Source organism: Ammospiza nelsoni, chromosome 3 (genome assembly GCF_027579445.1).
Source record: "Ammospiza nelsoni isolate bAmmNel1 chromosome 3, bAmmNel1.pri, whole genome shotgun sequence".
Classification (NCBI taxonomy): Eukaryota; Metazoa; Chordata; class Aves; order Passeriformes; family Passerellidae; genus Ammospiza; species Ammospiza nelsoni.
In genome coordinates, this window is record NC_080635.1 from 94368398 (window position 1) to 94394234 (window position 25837).

The 25837-nt window shown below is 37.7% G+C and overlaps 1 protein-coding gene across 1 annotated transcript in view; it reads right to left on the reverse strand.

Moving 5' to 3' along the window:
- MEI4 (meiotic double-stranded break formation protein 4) overlaps positions 1 to 25837 on the reverse strand; it is a 134359-nt gene that overhangs the window by 43418 nt on the left and 65104 nt on the right. Inside the window, exons 3-4 of the mRNA XM_059468746.1 lie at positions 15370 to 15618; positions 3523 to 4082 (exon numbers count right to left, since the gene is read on the reverse strand). Of these exons, the coding sequence (XP_059324729.1) occupies positions 3523 to 4082; positions 15370 to 15618 (809 nt within the window). The remainder of the gene's footprint in view (positions 1 to 3522; positions 4083 to 15369; positions 15619 to 25837) is intronic.

The window sequence follows — 25837 nt, forward strand, 5'->3', positions numbered from 1 at the left end:
CCTGTTCGAACACATTCTGGACAACAGATACAATCATCAACACAACAGGCACACTGCAGTGCCAGTGAGTGAGTGATGCAAGTAGGAGCAGGAGAAATGAACATTTTGCTGTGTCTCTGTAGAGGTGGACAAAGAGAGACATTGTCAAATCCCAAGCAGGTAGATTAGCACAAAACAATGTTCCAGTGTTTCCTTTCTGAAGTTTCTACTCCACTGGGGCTGAAATTACATACCATATCTCCTACCTGAGTTTTCCATGCCAAATGTGTTCCCATGTTTTGTCAGGTTGTAGAGTCTATTTGAAAGCCAGAGCCAGTGGCTCTGCCAACTGAATACAATCTCACAGAGTTTTATAGTACACTTCGGTCTGCTTGAAAGCAGGACTTTCAAGGAACCTACATAAATACAACAGTGGTTCTGCTGACATAACAGTGTGTGTCAGTGGAGTGACTGAACACAAATAAACAACTTACAAACTGCAAGGCAATACACACCTCTACAAACCTCCAAGGTCTCAGTGCTGAGGACTCAAAAACTGGTTATGAACAAAGCACTTGCACCACAGATCTGCAGTGACTGTCACACATTTTGCTGCACGAAAGCAACAGCTCATCTATACCAGAGTTAGAGTCAGAATCCTCAAAAACTTTTCTGTGGGATATACAGGGATGCAAAACTGCACAACTGCAAAACTTTGCACCTTCTGCTGTGCTTTGCACCACAGCAGAAGGTGCAAAGTTAGGCCTTGCACAGACAGTTGAACCTCTGAAAATTCATGCTTCACCCTGAGCAGCTGTGACTTGAGGCTCCCTTTTTGAGATATTTCCAGAAGGTTTATTCCAAAAAATTGCATGTCTAACAACTGTGCGCATATTTCTGAGCTGCTCTCCAAACTTGGAGGGGAAAAAAGAAAATTTAAAAAAGGAAAATTCAAGAGGCTATTTTTAATTTTTCGATATAAATAATTTAATATTTTATGTAAAATTACCTTTTATTTTCTGTCATATACCTTAATCGACAGACTTTTTTTTTTTCCTTTTGATATCTATGTCAGTTTGGAGTTTCAGGTCAGACTCTATCCAAGAGTTTAGGCAGCTTTAGGCAGCTGAATCCAGGAAAAAATTTCTGAATACACATCTTTGCTGGTTCTAACAGCTTCAATGCTTTATAATTAGAAACTTTTCAAATAATAGGACTCCAGAGTTACAGAAAGTAATTCTGCTGCTGTTTTTATTCCTTTACATCTAAGGTGGAGATAATGACTCATTTCCCAGTTCTCAAAGATTATTTAAAGTTATTTAACTTGCTCTGAAAAAATCTGAGATTGCTTTTGAAGATGTAATTAATTAGTTAAATGTAATCCACAGCCACTTCTCTTGGTGAGGTTTTTGAAGGCATTTCTCACAGACCTTTGTCCTTCTTGCAAGATCCTGACAGTTTTAATGATGAGAATGATAAAGGGAAAGCTGTGTCAAATACTACATTGCTGCATGGCTGTCTATACAAATGCTTTCTGACAGTAAGGTTAGATACAACAAAATTCTTTATATTTTTATGCTGGAGGGATTAAAGTATTTTCCTGGAACTGAAATTCATACCATTTGCGACCCTGTCCAGAAGATAGCCTTGTAAGTAATGGTAATTCTTTTTTAAACCTATAATTGTGATATTTCAATCATCACTTGTATAAAGTGTTCCTGGGAGATATCTGGTACACAGCACATGAAGGATTAGTTACACAATTTACACTACTAATTCTGAATGCTACACATTTGTTTCCATTTTCAATTCAGTTTAAAGAAAACCAAACCTCTAATCTGGGAGATTAAAATCCAAGATTATCCCCCTTAGTAATTGGTTTATACAATTTTTAAACTCTTTGGATCTGTTTGACTGAAGTAATGGCTGCCAGTAGTAATGACTCTTATGTCAATATTTTGTGGAAGCAAGATACAACACATCTCATAAAAAGCCATCTGTTTTAGTGAAGTTATTCAGAGAAAACATGCCACTTTCAAATTATGTGGACGTACTCTGTCTCTCCTGAATGATTCATAAAGATACTTTACAGGCCTGAAACACCCCTGATCTATCAGAATATCTTCTCCCATTTAAGATGTGACACCTCTCACTTAGACTTTGCCAGATTCCTCCAATCAACATAAAATCTGTCTCTGGTTAATCTCTGGGTTGCTCTTCCACACAAACTTATTTCAATTATTTACAGACTTCCCATTCAGGAAGAGGATGGAAAATGGTGGAAACAGTGGACATCATCAATTATAAAGAAGTCCTTAATGAAGGACTGTTCAAACCTTTTTTTTTATCCAGTGATCACACACACACACACACACACAAAAGGAGTCACACCTGTATAACTCCATTCCTGATGTCACACAAATGGAATGTATGGTCATATCCTTTCAAAACACTGACCAGGGACACCTCTAGTTAAAAACTGAGTCTTACACCATGTAGACACTAAAGTGGAAATGTTTCTGATACTAGAAACACAAAGCTCCAGTTCTGGAAAGATTTCAGTCTGAATGCTTCCTAACAAAAATACAATTACATCCTTTTCCCCCAATCCTCTCTTAATTTGGTGACAATATTTATTTGATGTTCATGTTCTGGGGTAAACATTCAATACACAGTGCGTTGGATTCACTTTAAATTAAGACAAATGGGTACATCCATCCATAGGCATACCAGATGTTCTAGTACCCAGAAAACATTCTTTAGGCTCCAAGGATTACAGGGATAAAATAATTTGCTCTTCTGGTAGCACAGTTACTCACATGGGGACACCAAATTGTTACATCTAAGTGTCAAAAAATACAACCATCATGTCTGTTCCAAGATACTCTAAAATCCAGAATAAAAACTAAAAATCCTAAAATGAGCAATGGGATTCACTACCTGCAGGGCATCTTGTGAAGAAAGACAGGGATATTTCAGTTGAATGAGGAAATTAACATGATGGTACATGTTGATTTTTACACACACCAATGAATACAAACAAAATGCAATTCAGTCCTACTTGTTGTTTGTGATGGGGACATTATTTTTTAACTCTTCACTCATTTGCTTATATATTTTTAAAACACAAATTTGCAAGTAGCTAGAGAATGATGGATATCTGAAGCAAACAAACTATTTTATTTAGAAGCTAAAGAAAGAAGTTCATTACGTATAAATAAATATCTACAGTATATCTCCATATAGCAGGAGAAACAATGTGTTTTTCCTGCATATTATCTAGAAAATTGCTTTAAACTGCATTTTTATCAGTTATTTAGAAGTCTTGTACTTGGGAATAGGCTAGAAGCTCTTGCATGCATGAGCAAGAACTTTTTCAAGTGCTTCAGAGGATTTATTATCCATATTGCAAAAAAAAAATCACAAATATCTCTGGTGCTTTTCAAAATACAAGACAAACTGGTGTTTTAAGAGTGCATAAAACCAGGAGAATATTACAGTATATGGAAGTAGGATATGAAAGAAGGAATTTTTTAAACTTACCCTATTGACACTCCTATTGCCTAAAATAACTTGAATTAGATTTTTCTTAAATTCTTCTATCTTCTTGAAACACTTCTTCAAAACATGATTTGATAATTTCGTATCAGCTATTAAACTGAGCAAAACACAAACCCCTTCAGTAAGGAAACCTGGAGCTGGGAATTTAGGGCTGTTGTAAAAAAAAGTCAGTCCATCAAGCAACTGAGACACTGAATTGCATATGGTGAAAGAATCATTCTCAAGCTCTGAGAAGTCTGCTTGAAGAACTCCTCTTTCTGACAGTTTTCTTATTTCAAGCAAACGTTGCAAAAAATGCACTGGAGCAGTCAGAGATTGCTCCTTGCTAGTATGGCAAAGATTCAGGGGAGGAACTCTTTCCAACCAATGTTTAGAAGTGTTGAAATTATGCTCAGATTGGTGAAAATCTGAAGCTATGCCTAAAGAATCAAATGCAGAGTCATTACAGACATCACATCCAGAGTCTTCTAGCTGGCTCGAGTAACTTGTAGGGTTTATAGATTCCTGACCCAGAAGAGTTGCAGCAGAGGTATCCTGTTTTCCTGAAATGCAAACATGAAAATTACATTTGTGCAATGCTTACATACATGCTAATTGAAAGTGCCATATATACTTTCTCCTTTTTGCTTCCATGCAAAATTCATGTAGTACATGCATGTGTTGGCTCCCCAAGAACTTTCCATGACTAGAACTTAGCTGTGGAAGAAGATATTTTTAAATGAAAGTTTAAAATTCAGAAGTTAATATCTATTTGTGAACAAGATGTTTTATGCTCATAGTAATATGAACAGTAATTTTGAGTTTAAAACTGTCAGAAATCTTCATTTTTCCTATATATAATTTAAGTAAACAAGCAATTTAAGTGAATATATACACTCCCATTAATTTCCAGGGAAGAAAATGCATGTAAATTTCTGGTCCTCCAAACATTTTCACTGCTTTTATTCTCAAAAACTCAGACTGCTTTTAGAAGGCAGTGAAAGTCTGTTACTATAACTGCATCAAATAAAATATTCTGCTTTATGTGTAGTCTCTCTCCCTAGTCAGGTAGGAAATTCTAACAGTCAAAGTTGAACAGAACATTAGGATTGATTTTTTCATTATTTAACAAAGAGGAACACTGAGAATCAAAAGCTTCTTCAGTCATCACCTATCTCATACCATCTCCTTCAAAGACACATAAACTACATTACAAGAGTATACAGTACATTCACACCAATAAATTACTTTTGTGTGCTACTGTAGAATCTCTTTCATCCCATTTCACACATTAAATACATTTAAGGCAATGCCTCTTGACATAAACTCAGCTCTAGGTGACAAAAGACACCTGTTCTACATGCTACCTATGCCAAAGGATTAGAGTCAAAACAAGCCAGAGAAGTGAAGTGTAAGACCAACACCCATAAACATCTCAGTGCCACGAGGCAAAGCTTGAACCCCATCTGACCAACTCCTGGCTCAGCCCTGCTTCCCTTCTCAGTCTTGGAAAACTTGACTATACTGTTCATTTTCCACAAGGATCCCATGCAGTACCATACGCCTCTTAAATTAATTAAAACAAATTATAGATGGTTTTGCCGCACAGGAAATAGATGTTACATTTCATAGCAAGTTAAAAAAAGCATTTTTAACATAGAAAACATCCCTAAGCAGCAACCTACAATATTCTGTATGTTAATAAAAAACTATTCAAAAATTTTAATATGGACTTCATTAAATTCACCTATTCAAATTAAATTCTGACCATCAAATCTCTGAAAACATACCAGTATCAATGAAAGTACCATTATCGAGATCAAAACTGGAAATGTGGTTTATTTATTTATTATTCAGTTTCATGTCTTTAACATTCAGACATATTTGAAATTGCACAGTATTGGCACCAACTGACTCAAAATCAAAGGGCTAACTGTAGGGAAATCAACTGCTGTTTCCAGAAAGTAGGAAAAGCTGGACATTTAAGGCCAGCCTAACATTTTCAACTTGGAAAGCAAGCAAAGAAGCAAAGCACACTTCCCATGGTCTGACTAACAAGAACAGGAATCCATCTTTCATGTCTTCTCTCCCTTGGGTTTTGAGCAAAACACATTTCTGAGAAAAAAGATTGAAAAGTGTTTTTTTGGCACCATTTAAGGAAAATAGGCCTTTCCAGGGAATCCATCTACTGTGAGTTCCACTATGTGGTTATTTTGTTCCTGTTCTCAATCCCAGGGGACAACATGAAAATTGCTCATGAGGATTTAATGTCAGAAGCTGCAAAGCAAGAAGTATGTGCAAAAACCCCCATATGTATGTTTTCTGATTCTCTTGTGGAAGTGTAATAGAAAAAAAACAAACAAACAACCAAACACTGAAGAGGTGAAAGAAAGGTGAAGTAATGAGAAGAAAAAGGGAAGAATAGTACAGCAATACCCATAGAAACCAAACTTAAGATGTTCCCAAATAAAAGAGGAAGGGTATTCAATGAAACACTCCATCTACTAGGAAACAGTATTTCATTTATGGTTAGGTCCCTAGTCACTGCAATATCAAACTCCTGTTCCACGATGAGCTTCCAGAAAACCCTGCTACAGTAGTCCCCAATATCAGTGTATTTCCAGCTAAATGAATAATACAAAATGCTTAAAATTGTTAAGTGATTTACATGTTTCAGTCATTTGGGGAGGAGGTGGCAGTTATGTTGTAAGACAAAAATAACAGTGCACCAGGAAATACTCATTACTTCCCTCTACATGTCTAGAAATAGCTTGTAATTTTTTTCTTGAAAGAAGCAAAACTCATTAGTTTGTACTTACCTACTATTCAAATGAGAAAGCAGTCTTGATGTCCACACCATGTGGTTATCAAGTAAAAAAAAAAATAACAGAAATGGCATTAAGCCTGCTTCAGACTAACAAGAATCTTTAAATACTAATTTCAAGAAGATTTGACTCTAAGTGTATTGGAACAAGAAATATGAAAATATAGTGTGTATGATAAAGTGACCACAAATTTTACAACACTATAAGTAATGAAATATCTGGTTGTGAACAATTTTACAGTCTCTTTAAATTTGTCACATCAAATTCAGGAAATATTTAAGTTCTTAATTCCTATTTAGTACTTTAGTTCCTTACTAAACTGAGTTCCTGAGCTGAAAAGCAAAGCAAGATATGGTACCACAAAAAGCCTTGTGGTGCACAGGCTGAAGAACTCACATCCCTCTACACATACACATTTCTGCAGAAAAAGTATGACCTGAAAATCAGAAGGCACTCGAGGCATGAGGGAGTGACTTACATACTGCAGTGTGTCAGCAGGGTGTGCTGGCACTAGGACTCAGAACTTACATACTGCAGTGGGACCACAAAATAGAGGCTTTCATCAGGGCAGTGAGATGGCAACCAGCCCCATGATTAGAGAATAGGGAGCCTTCAGCTAGTCCTAAGGAAGCAGAGATCTAGAAAACACCAAAGTCAATCCTATCTCCCACATTCATTCTCTCACTACCCAGTGGGGAGTAGAAGAAGCAGCAGGTTTAAGATCTGTGTAGTAGGAGCTGGGGTGGTGGAAGATGCTTTCCTAAGACACTCTGCTGGTGGCTGCCTCACACTGGAGAGCATTTGAAAGAGAAAGGCCAAATGCTGCAAATAGTTCTACAATTAAAACCTGGAAGAAGGGTCCTCAACTGATGAAATTACTGTGAAATGGTAAAATGATCTTCAAGTCTTCTGAAAAACTTAATCTACCTGCAGTTTCACCATCAACAGGGACTGCAGAACAGAAAAGTGTAGGGGGATAGAATATAAGAAAATAAAGATAGTGTAGAAAGTAATCTTACACCTAAAGAGTTGCAGCTGGGCCAATTATTAAAGACTCGGAACAGGCCTGACTTTCCCAGGCCACAGCTGTAACCAGTGGGAAGAAGATGCTATAAAAGAGTGGGGTGACTGGGTGAAAACTGAGTTGGAGTCAGTTGGCTGCTTTGTGAAGAAAGAGGCAGTGCTCTGAAGAGATGCCCATGAGACAATATCAAGAAAGTGTGAAACTTTTGCAATAAGGAGGCAACAGTATGGAATGCCTGCAATAAGATGGTGACAGAAAAGTGGCTTGAAGGTGGCAGAGGTGAGAAGCAAAGTGAAGATGTGATCTGAATTCTGCAAAGAGAATTACTACCGTTTCAAGCATTAGATGTTGTTTATATTCCCTCATTTCATGAGCAGACACATGGATTATCACTTGAAAATCAAGACCACTGACATCAGACATGTAAAGTTCTCTTAAAACTCAGTTACAGTTGATACTCTCAGTTCTACTTCTAAAAGAAAAAAAGAGACAACTAAAAATGAGACAATAACAGCATTCTGCTTTCCAAGTAGGTGTTCAGTCAGTAACCTCTAAAAGGAAATGAAAACATATGTGAAATTATGTCCACATCTACATTTTTCAGAGCTCTGTTATTCTTCATTTAATTTTCATTGATCAGTTTGTTTGAAGTGCACTTTCCATGAATAATGAATCAAATTTATTCTCTTATTTAAAAACCCATACATTTTCCTTGCCTTTCTTTCATGTGTAATGCTGCCTCTATTCTGCTGTTTTCATTACTAACTAAGCTGACTGGTTGAGGAAAAAACAACTCTCCCTTCGTCATGAACTCTTATGTGTTTAGCATCCCATTGGAACCAAGCCAAACTTCTATTTGAATTATTCCATAATAATAATTCAAAAATATGATAAGATATTATTAGAATTGTCCAAATAAGAACTCTTAGAAGCCTTGTATCCCACACTTTGCTTCTGCATCTCCATGGGTTTTTTCCATAACTGACTTGGATGAGAAAGGTCCTTTGTTTGAATGGAAGGTGCTTTTTAATGTTTTTTAATGCTAAAGGTGGATGCTGACATAGTTTATCCCATTTAGGGATAATTTCACAGAAATGAATATAGGACTGAGTATCTAAATTCTCAAATTGTTCAATGCTAGGATTTAAGTGCTTCTCTAAAGGCTTAGAAGCATATACTTCAATTTGTTAGGGATTTTGCTCACATAAGGCACCTAAATGTTTAGAATTCAGTAAGAACTGAGAAGGATTTTGAGAATATAAACATTCATTTTTAAGGGATCTCTGTAGATGACAGCACAAATCTTCTGTAGTTTGGGTCAAACAAAGCAAACTTGCAGTAAAGATATGAAAGGGTAAATAATCAGATAACAAACATACAGATTTGGGTCAGTTAATGCTCACTAAGCAGCTTCAACAACAAAAGATCTGACAAGCTTTACAATATTGACCATCTCAATGATGTGATTGAAATGTGAGTTCTAAGCCAGATAGGGGATATTTCAAAATACTAAATGAATGAATGTTATCTCTAAATAGACTACCTGACTGAACTGGTAGTATTAAACTGTAAGCATTATGTCTTATTAAAAATGTTCTGCATTATGAAACAAACTGAGCTTTGCTAAGAGACAGGAAATATCAGCCTATGAAGACTGCAATGATCTGGATGCAACTTAGTGAGATGGAGGCTAAAATGAGATGGACTCCTTAAGAAGTCAGCTAAAGTGTACCTAGCTAAAAATACTGCTTTTCCTGAATACAACATGGTATAAATGCCTGGCTTTTCTGTCTGTATACCCAGGACACAAACAAAGATCTGCTTGAGGAACTAGATTCCAAGTTTGAGTTGGGTTAAGGTTGTCCAAAAGGGTTGTGAAATCTCCACTCTCAGAGAAACTTAGAAAATGTCTTGACATGGTCCTGCACAACTGGCTCTAGATGACCACGCTTGACAAGAGGCTTGGACAAAATGATCTTCAGTAGCCGCATCCAACCTCCATCATTCTGTGATTCTGTATTTCCAGGAAAAAAACTGACTGATTCTTAGCTTTCCACAGTAGACTTAAAGACAAAAGGATCCTAATTGCTACTTCTTAATCTGTTTTTACCATATACATTCAGTTTTCCCCAAAACTATTGTTATGTTACCAAGAAGAAAAGAAGATAATCTACACTAAACTATAAATCCCACTTCTTTTTATGAATATTATTCCTAATAATCACTACACATCTTATATCCAATTAATAAAATAATAACAAACCCTTTCTCTTGCTGGAAAAATTGGGTTGGTTTTGCCTCTGGACACCTTCCTTACACAGAAATCTGCAAAGACAAGGATGTTTCTTGGGTCCTTTTGCCCCAATTATGTGCTTAGAACAGCTGTAGCAATGCCATCAGATAAGGCAGGCAGCACCTGCTTTCAAAGGGAGAAAGTTTCCACAACCAAAACAGACCTGTTATCCATGGGAGGAGCAGTACTCTGAGATTTCAATGAATCATTACACTCCAGCTGGTGCTTTTTACAGATTGCAAATTAACTTATTTAATTATCCTGAAAAGGCCTCAGCCTTTCATGAAGTTCCCCATTGTGTCAATACAATTATGGAGAACAGATTTATCTCATCATCATATTCCAAGAGCCATATTCCTATAAATCTGTGCTAAACACAATTTAACTTCATTTTTGCCATCTCACAGATCTGCTTTCATTTCTTTGTTCTCCTCATAAAAACATAAAATACTTAGGTTGTGAGACATTCCCTGCCATGCTGCCTACTTGCATTATTACCACTGGTAGATGCATGGGAGTACACCAGCACACTTAAAATGTCAAATTTCATTTCTGAAGTGCTGTTTGCGTGACACCCCTAAGCCTTAGAGAAAATATGTTGAGATGACACACTGGGCTGCCCTTACGGGTCTGAATGAAGAGAAAGACACCTATTTTTATCTGGGGGGATGGGGAAGGAAGAAATAGGGAGGTAGAATGTCTTTATGCAGAAACATCAGATCCCTAAGCACCTGAAAAAATAATCAGAACTGTTTTCCATGGCAACATCAAATTAAGAGTTGAGTGCTGCCCAATGGAGAATACTCTGACCTTAGAAAAAGGAAGATAGAAAAAGCAAGAAGTAAACGATACCCCTCAGAGGCTGACAGCTCCTCTGCAATTGCTGTGCTTTTGTACTCCTTCCAAATACCAGCAGAGGAAAGCGATGACAGGACACAGCAATCTGTAACAGCAGCACATTTAAACACGCCAACATGAAAAAGTAGCTTTTCCTTAAACACACCATGATGGCTTGGAAATTCTAGTCTGTAGTCCTCGACCTTAGTACCATGTCATAGGAACTAAAATTGTTGCTAAGTGCTATTTACAACATATGTGAACATTTCACACTATTTCATGTCTTCTGGGGAGGGAAATAATTTCCCCTAATAGACTAACGTGTTTGTATCATTACTATTCAGTCAGACACAGACTGCTGTTAACTCCATAGCAAGGAAGACTCCTTTATGAGGCTGCAGATAACATACCCACTGAGGAAACCTTCAGGTTTTGGTCTGACCTTTCTGAATTCATCTGATTGGTTTCTCTATGAAAATGAGCTTAAAAAATCGATTATCAATTATGTTCTCTCACCACTCCTTTTAGTGTAAGGAGGCAGAGAAAACATCATAAGCTATATTATTTAAGTCATGATGGAGAGCTTTGCCCTTTCAGAAGTTTGAAATCCAATTATTCAGAAAATATTTGGACTGGCCATCATTTTTCTTGACATCATTAAAGCAGGATGTACCTGATCCTGTCTTTGCTTACCAGGGAAATCCTGGCGTGTAACACGAGCACCCAGAGTTTCTGCCTCTCTTGAGCAAGAAATTACCAAGCCATTATTTACAGGGAAGTGGAAAGGGAAGAGAAGGCTGAATTCTGTGGCCCAAAGCAAGGCAGCTGGTAAACTGTAGCTATGTAATGCTTATAATCAGTTTTACTTCAGCTGTTGAACTGGCTAGTTCCAGTTCTATAAAGCTCCCAGTGAGAAGAAATGAGACTGAAGTGTCTTCATTCATACTAAAGTACAAAGGAAGTTGTTCCCTTTTTCCACATGTACAACTAAATGCCTCAAGAAACACATCAAGGTAAGGAGTGAAGCAGGAGATAAAAATTCTTGTTTTCTCTGGGTATTATTCCCAAAAGAGACAGAAGTTGCTTCTTTGACACTTAGAGGACAGTATCCTGAAAGGTGAAACAGCCCCAGGATAGAGTTAAAAATCAGACATTCAGGTTAATCACAGTGTGACCCAGAGGTCAGCATTTCCCTAAGCACAGATACACTGTGGTGGGGTGACTGGCTTGTGTGCTACTGTGGAGGCTAAAAACAGGAGGGAATTCCAGGGCATGGCAGAACACATTCCACTGTAAATGACCTATAAAAGGAAGAGTAATCCAATTCTGAAAAGGTAGAGGGTGGAGAGAATCTGGTTTTAATTTCAATTAGAGGGGCAAGCAGTTCAGTAAATTCCTACCCACTGCATTAGAAGGGACTAACTTGAATCAAGTTTGAAGGTGAAGCTAAGGAAGAGGGAACACATACTTGAGACAAGTTTTGTTAAACATAAACCCTGGATAATCGATTTGGAACCTTCAAGAGTATCAGCTGGAAGCAACCAAGGTAATAAACATCTATCCTCTAAATTGTCATTCCTAAAATACATGCTTGGCAAAAAAAGGGTAGAATACTGCATTTATGGCTTCTTGGGCTGGAGTAACAGCTGCAGGCTTCTCAGAGCTCTTTAACACAGCCTGCCAAGAAACAATATGATCATTGATTTTATGAACTGATAAGAGTGAAGGAATTTGTCTTAGAGGACAGGTGCTTCAATCCATGAACCTATCAATTCATCAATGCTTTGTAAGAACCTTTATCTTTTCTTGTTGCTCTGAAGCAAAGTGACAACAGAATGCTCAAATACTTTAAATGCTTATTCTTGAAATTACATCAAGAAGTTTCTATCTTCCTTTCTGTGAAATTGTAATCTAAATCAAAGAAAGGCATGAAACTTTGATTTAACATGAGATTTGACTTTTTTTTTCTACCCACGGACTTAGCTGTCAGGACAATACTGTCAAGGTGAAAAATAACAGATAATTGCAAAAATATTTGCTTCTCCTTCTCCACATATGATTGACATACAGCCAAAAGCACCACCAAGGAAGAGAGTCTTGTATTCAGAAAGATAACGGAACAGTAAGTCAAATAAGAACCTGTCAGACACAGCACAGTCAGTGAATACTCAACTCTTGCACAAAAAACACATTAATCTGTAAGAACTCATACCACCAAGTAGTTTACCTGCATGCTTCTCCCCCTAAGTTAGGAACCCACAACTTTTTTAGTGTCTCTAAGAACAAAGAACTTTTCAGGTGGAACAAAGAAATTTAGGCATAATTTCTTTTAAAAATGGACTCTCTGTTCTTTATCCTTCATGTATTAGCAAATCTGTACTGTGTTCAACTGTATGTGAAGGGGGAAAACAGCTCACAAATTTCTCACATAAGGGAAATAAAACTCCATGGACAGTTTCTAATCATTCCTGAAGTCTCTGAAAGACCTACTACTATTATTACAAACAGCAGGTGGGAGAGGAAAGCTCTCACATCTGGGATGCAAAGCAGAGAACATACAGCTGCAAAGTGAACCTTGTCAGAAGGACTCAAACTCTTCAGTTCTCAAGAGGCACCAGCAGGAACATACACAGTCTTATCCTCCCTGCATGAGATTTTCTGGTGGTGGATTTTGTGAAACCCAACTATTCCTGTATCTAAAGTCATTAATCAAAACAGAAGAAAGCCATAGAAAGGCTGAGGTTTTGAAATATTTTTATGAGGCTGCATTCTTTAAAGCAGAACACCAGCTCCAGAAATGAGGCTAGAGAAATGAGTGGAGGAGGAAAAGGATCCATGTCTGCAGATTACTTGGTGCTAAGAGCAGTCCTAGCAATCATCCTCAGCCCTAGGAGCAACTTCTGGTGTGATATTAGGTGGTAAACCTGGGAAACCATAAAGATGGCTTGATGGGTCTATAGTAGTTTCACTTGAAAGGATGAAACACCACTTATTACCACTTTTCCTCTTAGATTTAACATCCTTGTGACTTTGTATCTCAGCAGTAGCTACCCTTTAGCTTCTATTCACCACAGGCTTGACAAATCTCAAAACTGGCACACAACACACAAGAAAGGTGTTTTTTTTTATCTTGGGGCAGATGCCAGTGGTGTAGTGGCTTCTATTTCAGGTAGGCCTTGTTTCTATGACCACCTTCCCATACATGTCAACCACAGATGCCCTACTGCTAACATAAATCATCAACTCGCCCTCCCAAAAAGAGCATAGATCTCACCAAGAGATATTGCACCAGGTACCAGTAACAATCTTTCTTTACTCAAAAACAAGACTGAGCATTTGTCTCCAGTGGAACTGTAATCATGAATGCACACTCAGCAGAAACAGTGCAGGTGTACGACATCTAAAATTAGAAAAGATTATCACATTTTAAGTCTGTGAACAAACTTCAGTGTCACTAGGGTAATGAAAATTAATATCCTTTGCAAGAGGTGTTATCTGCCAGGGACAGTTTTCTCTGCCTATCTCAAAATTAAAATTTAGAGGTTAGAGAATCTTTCAAAAAATTAGACTTAGAACACAGAAGTTGCAAGTGAATTGATCTTGTTTGCTATGTTTTGCTAATTGGTAGTGTTTTCTGTGTTCTGCTTAATCTAAAATTAGAATAGCCTCTCCAGACACTAGATGTTTATAAATTTCTCCTGACAATACACAGCCAGTTCTTCAAAATGTAAGACACCTGTTGGAAACTGAATTTAAAAATTACTTTTAGTCTTAAATGTCATGTTTGCAACAGGTTGCAGAAGATAGACACACAGACAATAAAAAAGTAAGAATAGTCATTAAATCACTTCTCTGTAGAGAAAGGTCTATTATACTAATTAAATACATAAACCATTAGAGCTTCTAGCTGAAGTCTAATGATCTCTCCATCAGTCAACATTACAAATTAGAACTCTTTAGGGATGGCAATAAAGAAGCTACTGTTTCAGTACAAAAGCAGTATGGTAAAGCCTCATCAAGTTTTCCACCAGGGAACCTTTTAAAAATCTCAAGTCATAAAGCAATTAGCTATACATTTTGATTTTAGAGATGCCCTCAGCAGTGAACTTTCTCTCTCCTTCAGCCCAGAGCGTTTTGACCTCATCTCCCAGGAAAGTATCTTCCCAGAGCCTGCAGAAATCCTCCACTGCCTGATTTCCAAGCTCACACAGTGCCACCAATATCCTGAACTGAGCATGACTTACTACACATCAAAAGTCAGAGAAACAGTGCTGTTTGAGAACATTTTTTTTTTACTCTTCTTTGACTAAATGCTTTCCTGAATCCAATAATATCAGACTCACAATATTTTATCATATGCCATAAAAAACATTCACCATATCCACAATCTCAATACACTTTCAGAAACAACAGACATAGCCTGCCCTACGCTCCTGTTACACATATTAAAGATTAGCACTTCCAACACTTTAGGCTTAAATTCTGATTTAAAAATCTGTAGGGTGGTTAAAAAATATGCAATATGTCTTTAAGACATGTTCCAAATGTAAATACAAACTAGTTATTACAAACTAGTGTTTCCAAGGTTATAGAGTAACATTGTGTATTGAAAATTTTTGTCTGCAATTATTTTGTATAATACACATTGATTCTGAAGGTTAAATATATAAATTCTGCATGAGCATCAAATTCTCAAGCACAATCCCTACAAATAAATTAAGTGTTCCACTATGTCAAAACTTTGGGAAAAATAAAAAACCGTACAACACTGAAGACTCTCACATCTAGGTACAAGAAATGGTACAGGCAAGATGAAAGCTGTTTGGTTCCTTGCTATTGCAACATAGCCAGAAATTATTTGAGGAACTTACTATTTTCCAAGCAGAATCTTGGAGAGATCCTGTTCAAAAGAAGTTCCTGTTGTAATCGAAGAACTTCAGCTTCCAGCACTTCCACTTTCCATTTCCATCCAAAATCTTGTTCAGATACAGTTCTGGCAAGGTACTCTGTGTATTCTTTGGAACTCTTCCCTGATGGTTTTGAGTGGATAATTGCAAAAGCCAATGCTAGTTTTGATATTTTCAAATACGAAATCTGATTTTCTCTTCCGCCTTTGATTTCTATTGCATTAGAAAAACAGAAAAAAAAAGGTTACTTCACTATGACTCCATTAAGGAAATGACACAAAATATTTTCTTGGCTTTGAAGACTGTTCAACAGTGAGGCCAATTCTTTAATTTCTAGTGCATTCCTAAATCATCAAGAACAGAAATACAAGCATCTGTGCACAATGTGAGAACAGAACATACATGAGCTGCAGTCAGCTATAAAAATAAAATTCAGCCAGTGTCTGAGAATAACTGTGGAAATAGTAAGCACTTCAAATAGGCTTATCCTAGCATAATTTTAATGCAAATGTTATGTCCACTAAAGCAAGGATGAAGAAAGTAAAAATACTAACCCCAAAAAACTCACCCTGATACTCCCTCCCCCTCAAAAGAATTCTGACATGACAGAAGAATTCATTTGGGGTTATTTATACTTAAATAAAATACATGTAATTTCTTGAAGGTGTACCAGAAGGTCTCAGTGCTCAAAACATAAAACTTTGAGGTTGTGTCTGGTTTTGGACACCCGGAATTGGTGCCCTTGTAGTTTTAAGTCTATATTAAGCCTCAAGCCTGCAGAAGGCTAAGCAGACAGCATCAAAGGGATGCAAGTGGCTAGTAAGGTAAGTGAACAATTTCATAAGCTTTGTTACAAACAGTGAGAATGGGGCAAAAGGCATTAAAAGAGTCAGAGAAATAAAATATTTAAATAGATGTGCAACAGCACAGGGCCTAGGAGCAGAGAAGGAAAAAATTAAATTACAACCAACTAATATCAACCAGCTTATCTAATTAGCAAAGTTACTTTTTTTCCCCTAATTCCACACCATTTCATTCAGTTGTTTGATGTATTCTTTTCCTCAAAAAATATCACTCCCAAAATAATAATTCCAGAAAAAAAAAATCACTTCCTACGCTTTTGCCGTGACCTTGACATCTACAATTTTTTCACAATGCTGTTTTTTTCTTGTTATCCACCAAAGTTGCAGGTTAAGCATTAATAACTTGTGTTGAACAGCTCTGAAATAGTCACAGTAAAGGTTTGAAAAAGGTATTTTAGGTCATCCTTTCACCAGATCATCTGCTATCGCTAAGCTGATTTCTTCCCCTGGTTGTACTTGACTTTAGATAGTAAGTCATAAATCATTGAATATTCATTTATCCATCAGGGACACTTACAGAAGGCACTGTTTTTTATGTATTTCTTTCACCTTTCAAATACTTCTGAAATGCACAAAGAACTCCTGGGTACTCCTTGCACTCTGTCCATTCAAACACAGCAGCCAGTTAAGACTTTACATCGTACAGAGCACAAAGGACAAGAGTGCAAACATTCCTTGGGATCGATTTACCTACTGCTATATTTTAAGCTACTCTTCTCCACTTGAAATATTCCATTTCTGTCATTTGTCAGGGCAAAATCACCTAATCTAAGCCACCTGTGCATTCTTTAATTAAATAGTAAGCCTTTAGAGACTGAACTATACTATATATATCCTTTACTTAAAGCAGTTATACATTAAATGGTGCTTTTGCAAAATTTCTGAAAAAGAAAATCTTTTTCATACAACTTTTCAATTCATATCTAGAATTTCAGTGAAAAGCAGAAGGTGATTCTCTCAAACTCAAAGGATTAGCACCTCTGGGACAGCAAGCTGGTGTAAGACTTTTGCTTGCCCTATACATGAAAGGAAATGTTTACAAATACAAAAGCATGCAAGTAAATGAACTGCCTTCAAAGCTGTGAATAAAATGAAATATGTGGAACCACACTGAAAGAAGATTAAATAGCAAAAGTAAGGTTTCTAAAATATTTAGCTTTGAATCTGAAAGGTGCTTCCCAGATTACCTCATCAATAGAAATTTCACCCAGATTTTATTCAAACGGGGTCTGTCAAGCTCCATTCTTACAAAGTCCCTGTACAGAGCAGAATGATAATTTAGGGCAGGCAGAAAAATGTCTTACACTGCCCCTTTAACATTTTGGCACTTCCAGAGACCACTCTGCCAAAGCTTTCTGATTCATCTTCCTTTTAAGGACAAACACATATTTACTTTCTGCTTCATAACATGCTTTGCCAAAATAAGTTTTGTCCTTTAAATTACATTTACAGAAGTTGCAAAATGACCAACATTCCAGTATGGACTGGGAAGTGGTATTTGTGCCAGCATTTCATGAATGCTCAGGTGCCTTTTATCATCAGAGTCACCACCAATACATTATTTATTGCATTCTATTTCTCCTTACAGGACATACTGTTACAAAGAAAATACAAAGAAAATACAAAAAAAAAATACAAAGTTTGCTGTCTGACCACTGACATATTACCACTATGCTACCAGTATGAAATGCTACTGTGGTAGCATTTTTTGGCCACCCATTACCAAAATAAAGAGAGTCACTTTTTCATTTTATCTGGAAAGTGACTACTGTGTTTCAAGCATAACAAAAACCTTAGTGCACAAGGTAATGGTACAATGGAGATAAGTAAAAGGATCTTTCAACTGCAACATTCCAAAAAGATTTTTTCTAAAGTAGATGTATCCCTAGTAAGTCAGATAAACCATATAAACCATTACCTGATTTGGCTTTGAGAATCTTAAATAGCATTCCACCTTAACACTTAAGACATACATTTAATTAATGAATTAATTTGGAGTTTGAGGGAGGCCTTTTCCTCTTTAACATCTTATACAGAGTCACTTCTGCAGTAGGAGTGCCTTAGGGAGATATTCTTACTTTGGAGGAAAAAAGTCACTACTTTTCTGGAAAAATTACTTGTAAAGATGTTGTTAGAAAAAAACCCCACCAGCAGGACAGATCACAGAACACAGCTGGTTCTTCTTAGGAACAACTCACATAGTTTTTGGAGAATTCATTCTGTTGGATCACAAAATCTCTAGTTTAAAAGCAGATAATTAATGACAAATAGCAATATTCCTGGATGTATTTCAAGAAAGAATGGATTTATTAAAGATTTTATGGAGAATAAACAGCTCTTTCACTTGCTTTCTGTTACTGACACTATGTCTCTTTATTTCTTTTCTCATTAGGAAAAGAGAAGTTTGTTTATCAAAAAGCAGAAGTTCTAAGAGTTGACTGAGGTTTTTCACCATTCCCCTAAAGGAACAACTGCTCTCTCAGAAACTGCTATGTAAGTCTTCTAGAAAAAACCACACCGGATGACACTATTAGAAATATGGTGATGTGGGCCAACTGTGCATTAGCAAAAATTGCACAGCAATCTGTTGCTCTCAGGAAGTGCTGAACCACCAAATAAATTCCACTGAAAGCATATTGGCAGCTACAGAGTTTTATCAATAATGTTTTTGCTCCTATCAGCACAGAAATTACACCACTGGTTAGGCAGAAAAGAGTTAACCACTGGTTAGACCAAAGAGTTTCCTTGACTGAGAACAGTACCTGACCAAGAGCAGAACGGAGTCTCCGTCTAATTCCAGGTGCTAATGCCAAAATACCTCTGACATAAAGAGAAAGGTTCAAGAATTATCCAAAGCTCCATTCCTGTGATACCTCAGTGTTAAGGAGAGAACCAGTAATCCCTTGCAAACTCTGCTGGAAGCAGGGCTCAGCACCCTAACAACAGATACCTCCTGGTGACAGGTTCCCTATGCAAACCCTTTAATCCACAAACTGACACTGGAAGACCACTCAGAGGACACAATGGATTAACAACACTGTAAAACAGGGCTAAGTCTACAGATTTGCAACACAAGAATGACATTCCACACTTCCAGCTCTCATGCAGAGAGAGGGTACTGAGAACCCACAGACCTGCTGAGATCCTAGCCATGCAAGGCTGCTGAGCAATTATTCACCTGCTGAAATAATTACAAAAGAAGTGATGAACCGTCCCACACAGCTCTGTGTAACATAACCAGGGGGAACTGACATGTGGTGCAAGATCCATTGAAGACCTCTGATATAAGCAGGAAACAGGATAACAGAAAGAACCAGGATAAATCTGATTCCTAAGCACTACCCTAATCCACCAATCTGCCTGTGCAGTTTTGCAGGAGCATTTGCTGCAGCAGCTCATGTGGAGAGATTGAAATGCTAAGGGTTAATGACTCCAAGAATTGGCCATTTGCAGAAGAGGGTGAATCCTCACCTGTAGAGGTTTTAAGAAATCTTTCAGGGATGTTTATGGGTAAAGAAAGTGAACTTTATATACTTTACTTTTCCAAGAGGCACATAGGTCAGTTCTTACTGACCTTGGAAATGGGTAAATCAGAGAGAAATGGGGGGAAGCTAGCTGAGTTATGCTATGATTTAAAATTATAGTGTACCTCGAACCAAACCTCAAACCTAAATTCACTTGGAATAATTCAACACTGGAGTAATCATCAGCACTGTCAAAGAATTACAGACCTCAGGTGTGATTTGCAAATTTGGCCATGAAATTCATGGCTAATAATGGAGGAAACTGCTGCAAATGTCATAGACAAAACCTTATTGATTACGTCAAGACACTAATTTGTTATTCAGACCACTATCATATGAATTTAAAAAATTATTTCAAAAATTAATAGCATAAGATACAAAATAGACTGTAATTCATATAACTTCCAGGCCATTCCAGAGCTCGGTTTTCTCCACATGTGAAATTTTTATTTAAAGATAAGAGGATTTCTCAGGACAGAAACAAATTGCTGTTTACCACTACTATACAGCAAAGAATCTTCAGACAGCCCTAAACATAAAAAAAAAAAAAAAAAAAAGCTTTTCCATCTAAGTTTAAGAGTATGGTCTGTCCTTAAAGGTACAAACAGTTAAGGAAAAACTGGTTTTTCAGCATGATTTTACTTTAACTAGTCTGTCAATTACACAGTGTAAATAAAGGTGAAAAAATCACCCATACCTTTGTAACCTCATCTGCTTTATACAATAGAAACCAAGATATTGACTCATTATGATGGAGCACAAAATGCTGCAATTGCTGTAGTGGAACTGGGCTGAGCTCAGAGACATACGGCCACAACTTTAAGCAACAATAAAATAAACTTGATTAAATTGGTATGCCTAACAAAATGACATTTGTGTATATTATAAACAATGATAATGGGACAGCTACACAATCAAGATGAACTGAAGTATGCCTCCAATTACACAGTGTTTATTGTAAAAATGTTTATTAAACCAAGGCTACTCCATGGTGTCATCTTTAAACAACCTATGCTCAAATATACGAAGACATGTAATGTGGACATAGTGAGGGAAGAAATTGCTCTTCCTACAGCAAGCCTAACAACAACTGCAGCATATTTTTTTCAAGTGAACTCAAAATGGTAAAACAATACTGAAAATAATAAATGTTTAAAATAATTTATGTCAAAAGCACAAGGAAACTTAGATGTAGCATGATTTATTTCTTCAAACTCTAACTTTTAAATAATTTTAGCTTCTGAAATCAAATGTTACAAATCCTCCAAATCCAAGTAACATGAATGAGTTGAAAAAAACATTTTAGAACTTACTAATGTTCCCCAATTATAACCATTTCAGAGAATTTAAGAACATAAGCAAACATAATCCCTCAGGATTTCAGTAACGTTTCTGACGTAGGATTTATCTCCTCTTAACTACAGAAACCTACAGTTGAGGTAGCCACAACTGAGCTAGCTGTCTGGACTTCTTTTATCATCAATGGGCAGAAACAGAGACTTCTAATGTTAAAAATAAGCCAAGTCATTTGTACATTTTGTGGTAAAGTCATGACCCAGAAACATTTGTTTCCCCCCACGGACTACAAAGAGTGTTAAGATGACTACATCAGATGCACACACGTGTACTGTGGACAGCCAGCTGCACTGAGATGAGCTGGTGCACCACAGGCAGCTAAAGCTGAGACCTTCAAATACTTATTTAATGTACCTAGCTAACAAGAGAAATTTTGCAAGGCTCAGAGCATCACCCTTTAAAAGAAGTTTGTAATTCCAGATCTTTTTGATACCTCTGGGGGGGAAAAAAAAGCTTTCTAGAAAAAAACCCAGAAGTCATGGAAAAAAGTTTGTGAGAATAACTTTGCAAACATATTACAATGTACAAATAGCAGGCAGGTGCAAATTAAAGACATGAGAAACTACAAGTATGTTTGGAATTATATGAGCATAAAAAATTGGTTTGGCTCCTCAAAGTTTCTGGGCCTCACTCTTCAACAAGATCATCTGGAAACAGTAATTTAAACCTGAGTTTTATGGCAGTTTAAAATTGTGTATATATTCCCCTTACAAGCTGAGACTTCTTCCTTTTGCACTCCTTTTCCTCCTCCAACAGGAGGAAAATTTTTTTATGTGTCATTCACAACAATATATAGTGAATCTGGCACACAGTACCACTACCATCTTTCTTCTTTACTATTCTGACTACTAAAGACACGAATATGTTTCCAGAATAGGGAATTTATTCTATAAAACCTGCTGTTCAGAAATTAAAGTATAACTCAGTGGTGCAAATTTATCTATTCTTATGTCAGCACAGATTTCTTCTGCTACCAAAACAGAACTGTGCTCACTTCATCAGCTGGGTGTAAATCCATTTAGTATGGGAACTGAGGATGTACTTTTCATTATAGCTTTATGAGATGAAATTTATGAAACCATGAAGTTCAGACCCTTATTCTTTTACAAAGTTTCATAAATGCTAATTATAATTATATAAAGAGTAAATTTACAGTTGGCATTAGGGACTGTGGAAAACATCCCCAGCCTTTATGTACTGCCAAGTTCCAGCAAGAAAGCAGCCTTTATCTCCCCATTTTTACCTACTGCAATGACTGTATTAGCTTTTGAATGCAGAGTTTCAAAGCAGAGTTCAAAAAAAGGCAATAATCAAGAGTTTGGAGTTTTATACGAAGACTAGTTTGCATATCTCCTCTTCCCATGTTAAAATATAGTGACTAAAATATCACCATAATTTCCTTTTCAGTTTCACACTTCCAGCCTTAACCTGAACAGTTCAGTTTCCACAAGTTTTTAAATCTACAAGATCAGTATCTTTCAGTGATAGTGATTCATTCAGGTAACCTTCCAGAATGCACCCATTGTATTTTAAAACCCTTGGTTTTGGGTTTCTTACAGAAATTTCATATTGGCAGAAAGAAAGATGAGATTGTTCAGAAGAAAGGAAATGTTTGTTACAGAGGACAAGGAAAAGAGGGAATACTGCTAGGAATCCAGTAGTCTAAAAAGCATACAGCATACAATAAATAATGAATCCTTGCATATACCGTAGACACTAATGTAACTATAACAACATTTAAATATGTAGTGACTAAATATTAATTTATGGATGTGAGCAAGGCCAGGACAGGTGACCCAAACTAGCCAAAGGAATACTGGGATCTCTGCTCAGAAATGGGCTGAGCATTGGTTATCAGGAGCTGAGCAACCATGTTCATCACTTGTTTCTCTTGGGTTCTTTTACTCTCTCTTCCTTTCCTTTTGACAATTCATCCTATTAATCATGTCATTAGCATACTTAGTATCACAATTATAATATTTTATTTAAATTATTTGATTATTATTATCTCAACCCATTAGATTTACCTTTTTTTTATGATTATCCCCGCTGGGATGGGGGGACTGAACAAAAGCCTGTGTGGTACTTAGTTGCCAGCTGGGGTTAAACGCCATCCCTGGAACTGTTTAAGACCAGGATGGATGGGATTTTGAGCAGCCTGGTCTAGTGGAAGATGACCCTGCTCATGGCAGAAGAGTTGGAACCAGAGGATCTTTAAGGACCTTTAATTCCAGGCCATTCTGCGATAATACAAAATTAATCATTACTTTCTTCCATCAGTCAATGAGAAAAATGCAAGTGACTAAGCCCTATGATTTCTGGATTCCTAAGGTCACAGTGATCAGAAACTATCATTTCAATTCAATAACACTGGAAATAATCAGGGAAAAATATTGGTAACTGATAATTCTTTGATACTCTATTATATCTGCATATTCACACAACCATTTTTTTTAACAGGAGCGCTAACAACATTAATTGAATCCCAGCATCTATCCAACAAAACTTCACAATAATGATTTTTCCTTGTGACTCAGGTGAAATGGACAGGAGAAAACTCCAGATTTGTGACTAATAGAGACAAGTAATCAATAGGTGATTCCTTTATTATTAATAAGCAAAGCAGTGAAGCTTTCATGAGAAGGCTCCCATTTCCTCCCAAATAAACTCAACCTTTCCTCAGTGTGAAAAATGCATGTATTTTATGATTGGCTTTTTGCAAATATTAAAATGAATATTATATGTGTTGTTTTAGAAAGTAATGCTGTATTAAATCTCTTAAGTAGTGTGTTAAATATAGTTTTAGTTTATAAAAATTGTTAAAATAGAAACGATGCTATGTAGGATACTTTTTTTAAAGAAAGGACTCGAAGCAAGACATCAGCCACAGGACACCTAAATCTTTCAGAGTAAAAGAATTTATGGCCCTCTTATCAGAAGAAATGAACTTCTTCCCGCCTCGAAGGTGCTGTTAGAATTCGGAGGAAGAAGCTGACGATGACCAGACAGAATCCTGTATTTGAATGGAATTTATGTATCATGTATGAAGTGTATGACTATGCAAAAGGCTTTAAAGGGTTAATCCTTTGTTAACGGGGTCCTTTTTCGGGCTCGTGCTGCCCAGAAAAAGGTACCCGGACGTCCGTAACTCTTTGGATTTGTTGTCTCATATTGTCCTAATTCAAATTGTCCAAATTATTATTACTCTAATTGTATTACTGTTTTTATAACCATTTTATTACTATTAAACTTTTAAAATTTTAAAAGCAAGTGATTGGCGTTTTTCACATTCAGGAAACCACTCTGATGACCTGAGGCTCTCCAGGTAAGGCCTCCTGCACGGAGACAAGGCAGGTGTCCCAGGGGAACCAGGTGGTGGTTCCAGGGGAAGCAGGAGAACCTGGGGGCTGCCCGAGGCAGCCTTTGCCCATGAGGGATGTCCCCAAAGGCCAGGGACGCCGCGGGCTGGGGACATCTCCCGGAGCCCTCTCGGAGCCTCCCTCAGAGCCTCCCCGGAAGCCGCGATGGCCCCGGCTCGCACCCACCTGCAGCGGCGCAGCGGGGGCCGCGCCCCGGCTCCATGGCCCGGGCCCGACCGCCACCTCCCCGGCCCCGCTGCGGTCAGGCACAGCCCCGGCCCCGGGGCGCAGGGCTGGCAGCTCCTTCGCTCCCACCCGCGGTTATCTGGACCGAAGCGGCTGTTCCCTGCGGGAGCCGGCAGAGCCCGCGGACGCGCGGGCCTCGCTTCCCGCTGCGGGGGCTGGGAAGAGAGGGAAGCGCGAAGGCCGGCCGGCTGCAAAGGCCGCCTCAGTCGGGAAGGTGCAGGAGGGGGGAAGCCGTGGAACGTCGCAGGACACATCTGAAGGCCCCTGGTCCCTCCGCCAGGGAAGGACGGGAGCGGAGCTGTGGGCAGGGTTTTAGGGAGCGTGGCCTGCCTGTCCCGGCCCTGGAGTCCAGCCGCACGCTGGGCCTGCTGGGGGTCCGGGTGGCAGAGCTCACCCATCGCCTGGGCCACCGAAACCACCCCCACTTTCTTACACTTTTTGACACTTTTTTACACTTCTTATTTCTATAAATTCCATTAAGGTCTGTCAGAGTGTTTTGCTGATTAACTTATGCCTCTTTAAACTTTTCTTACCTAAAGCATAGCCCCATGCTAGCCACTCTGAAGAAAATTAACTCTATCCCGGCCAAAACCAGCACAATATCGTAAGAGGAAATGGGATTATGAAACTTCTTTAACCATGCATTGGAAATAGAAGGTGCCTTTTAGCAGAAACTCCCATGAGCCAAGCTCACCAGTTAAGAAATTATCTTTGTATGAAATATTATGTTCTCTACACAAACTGTGCTGGAAAGGCTGTGATAAGCCTTCTTGGCCAGAAATGGAATCTATAGAGGCATAGAATCAGAATCATTTTGGCTGGAGAAGACCTTTAAGATCATTGATTCCAACTATTAACTCAGCACTTCAAGTCCACGACTCAATCGTGTCCTTCAGTGCCACATCTACACAACTTCTAAATACTTTTCTCAGAGAGTGACTCCACCACTTCCCTGGACAGCCTGTTCTAACGCTTGACAGCCCAAAGAAATTTTTACTAATACTTTGTTGAGGCGGCTGAGAAGGGAAGACAGGAGAGATAAAAAATGAATAATGAAGTCAGGTGCATTAGATGCAGTTAGGCT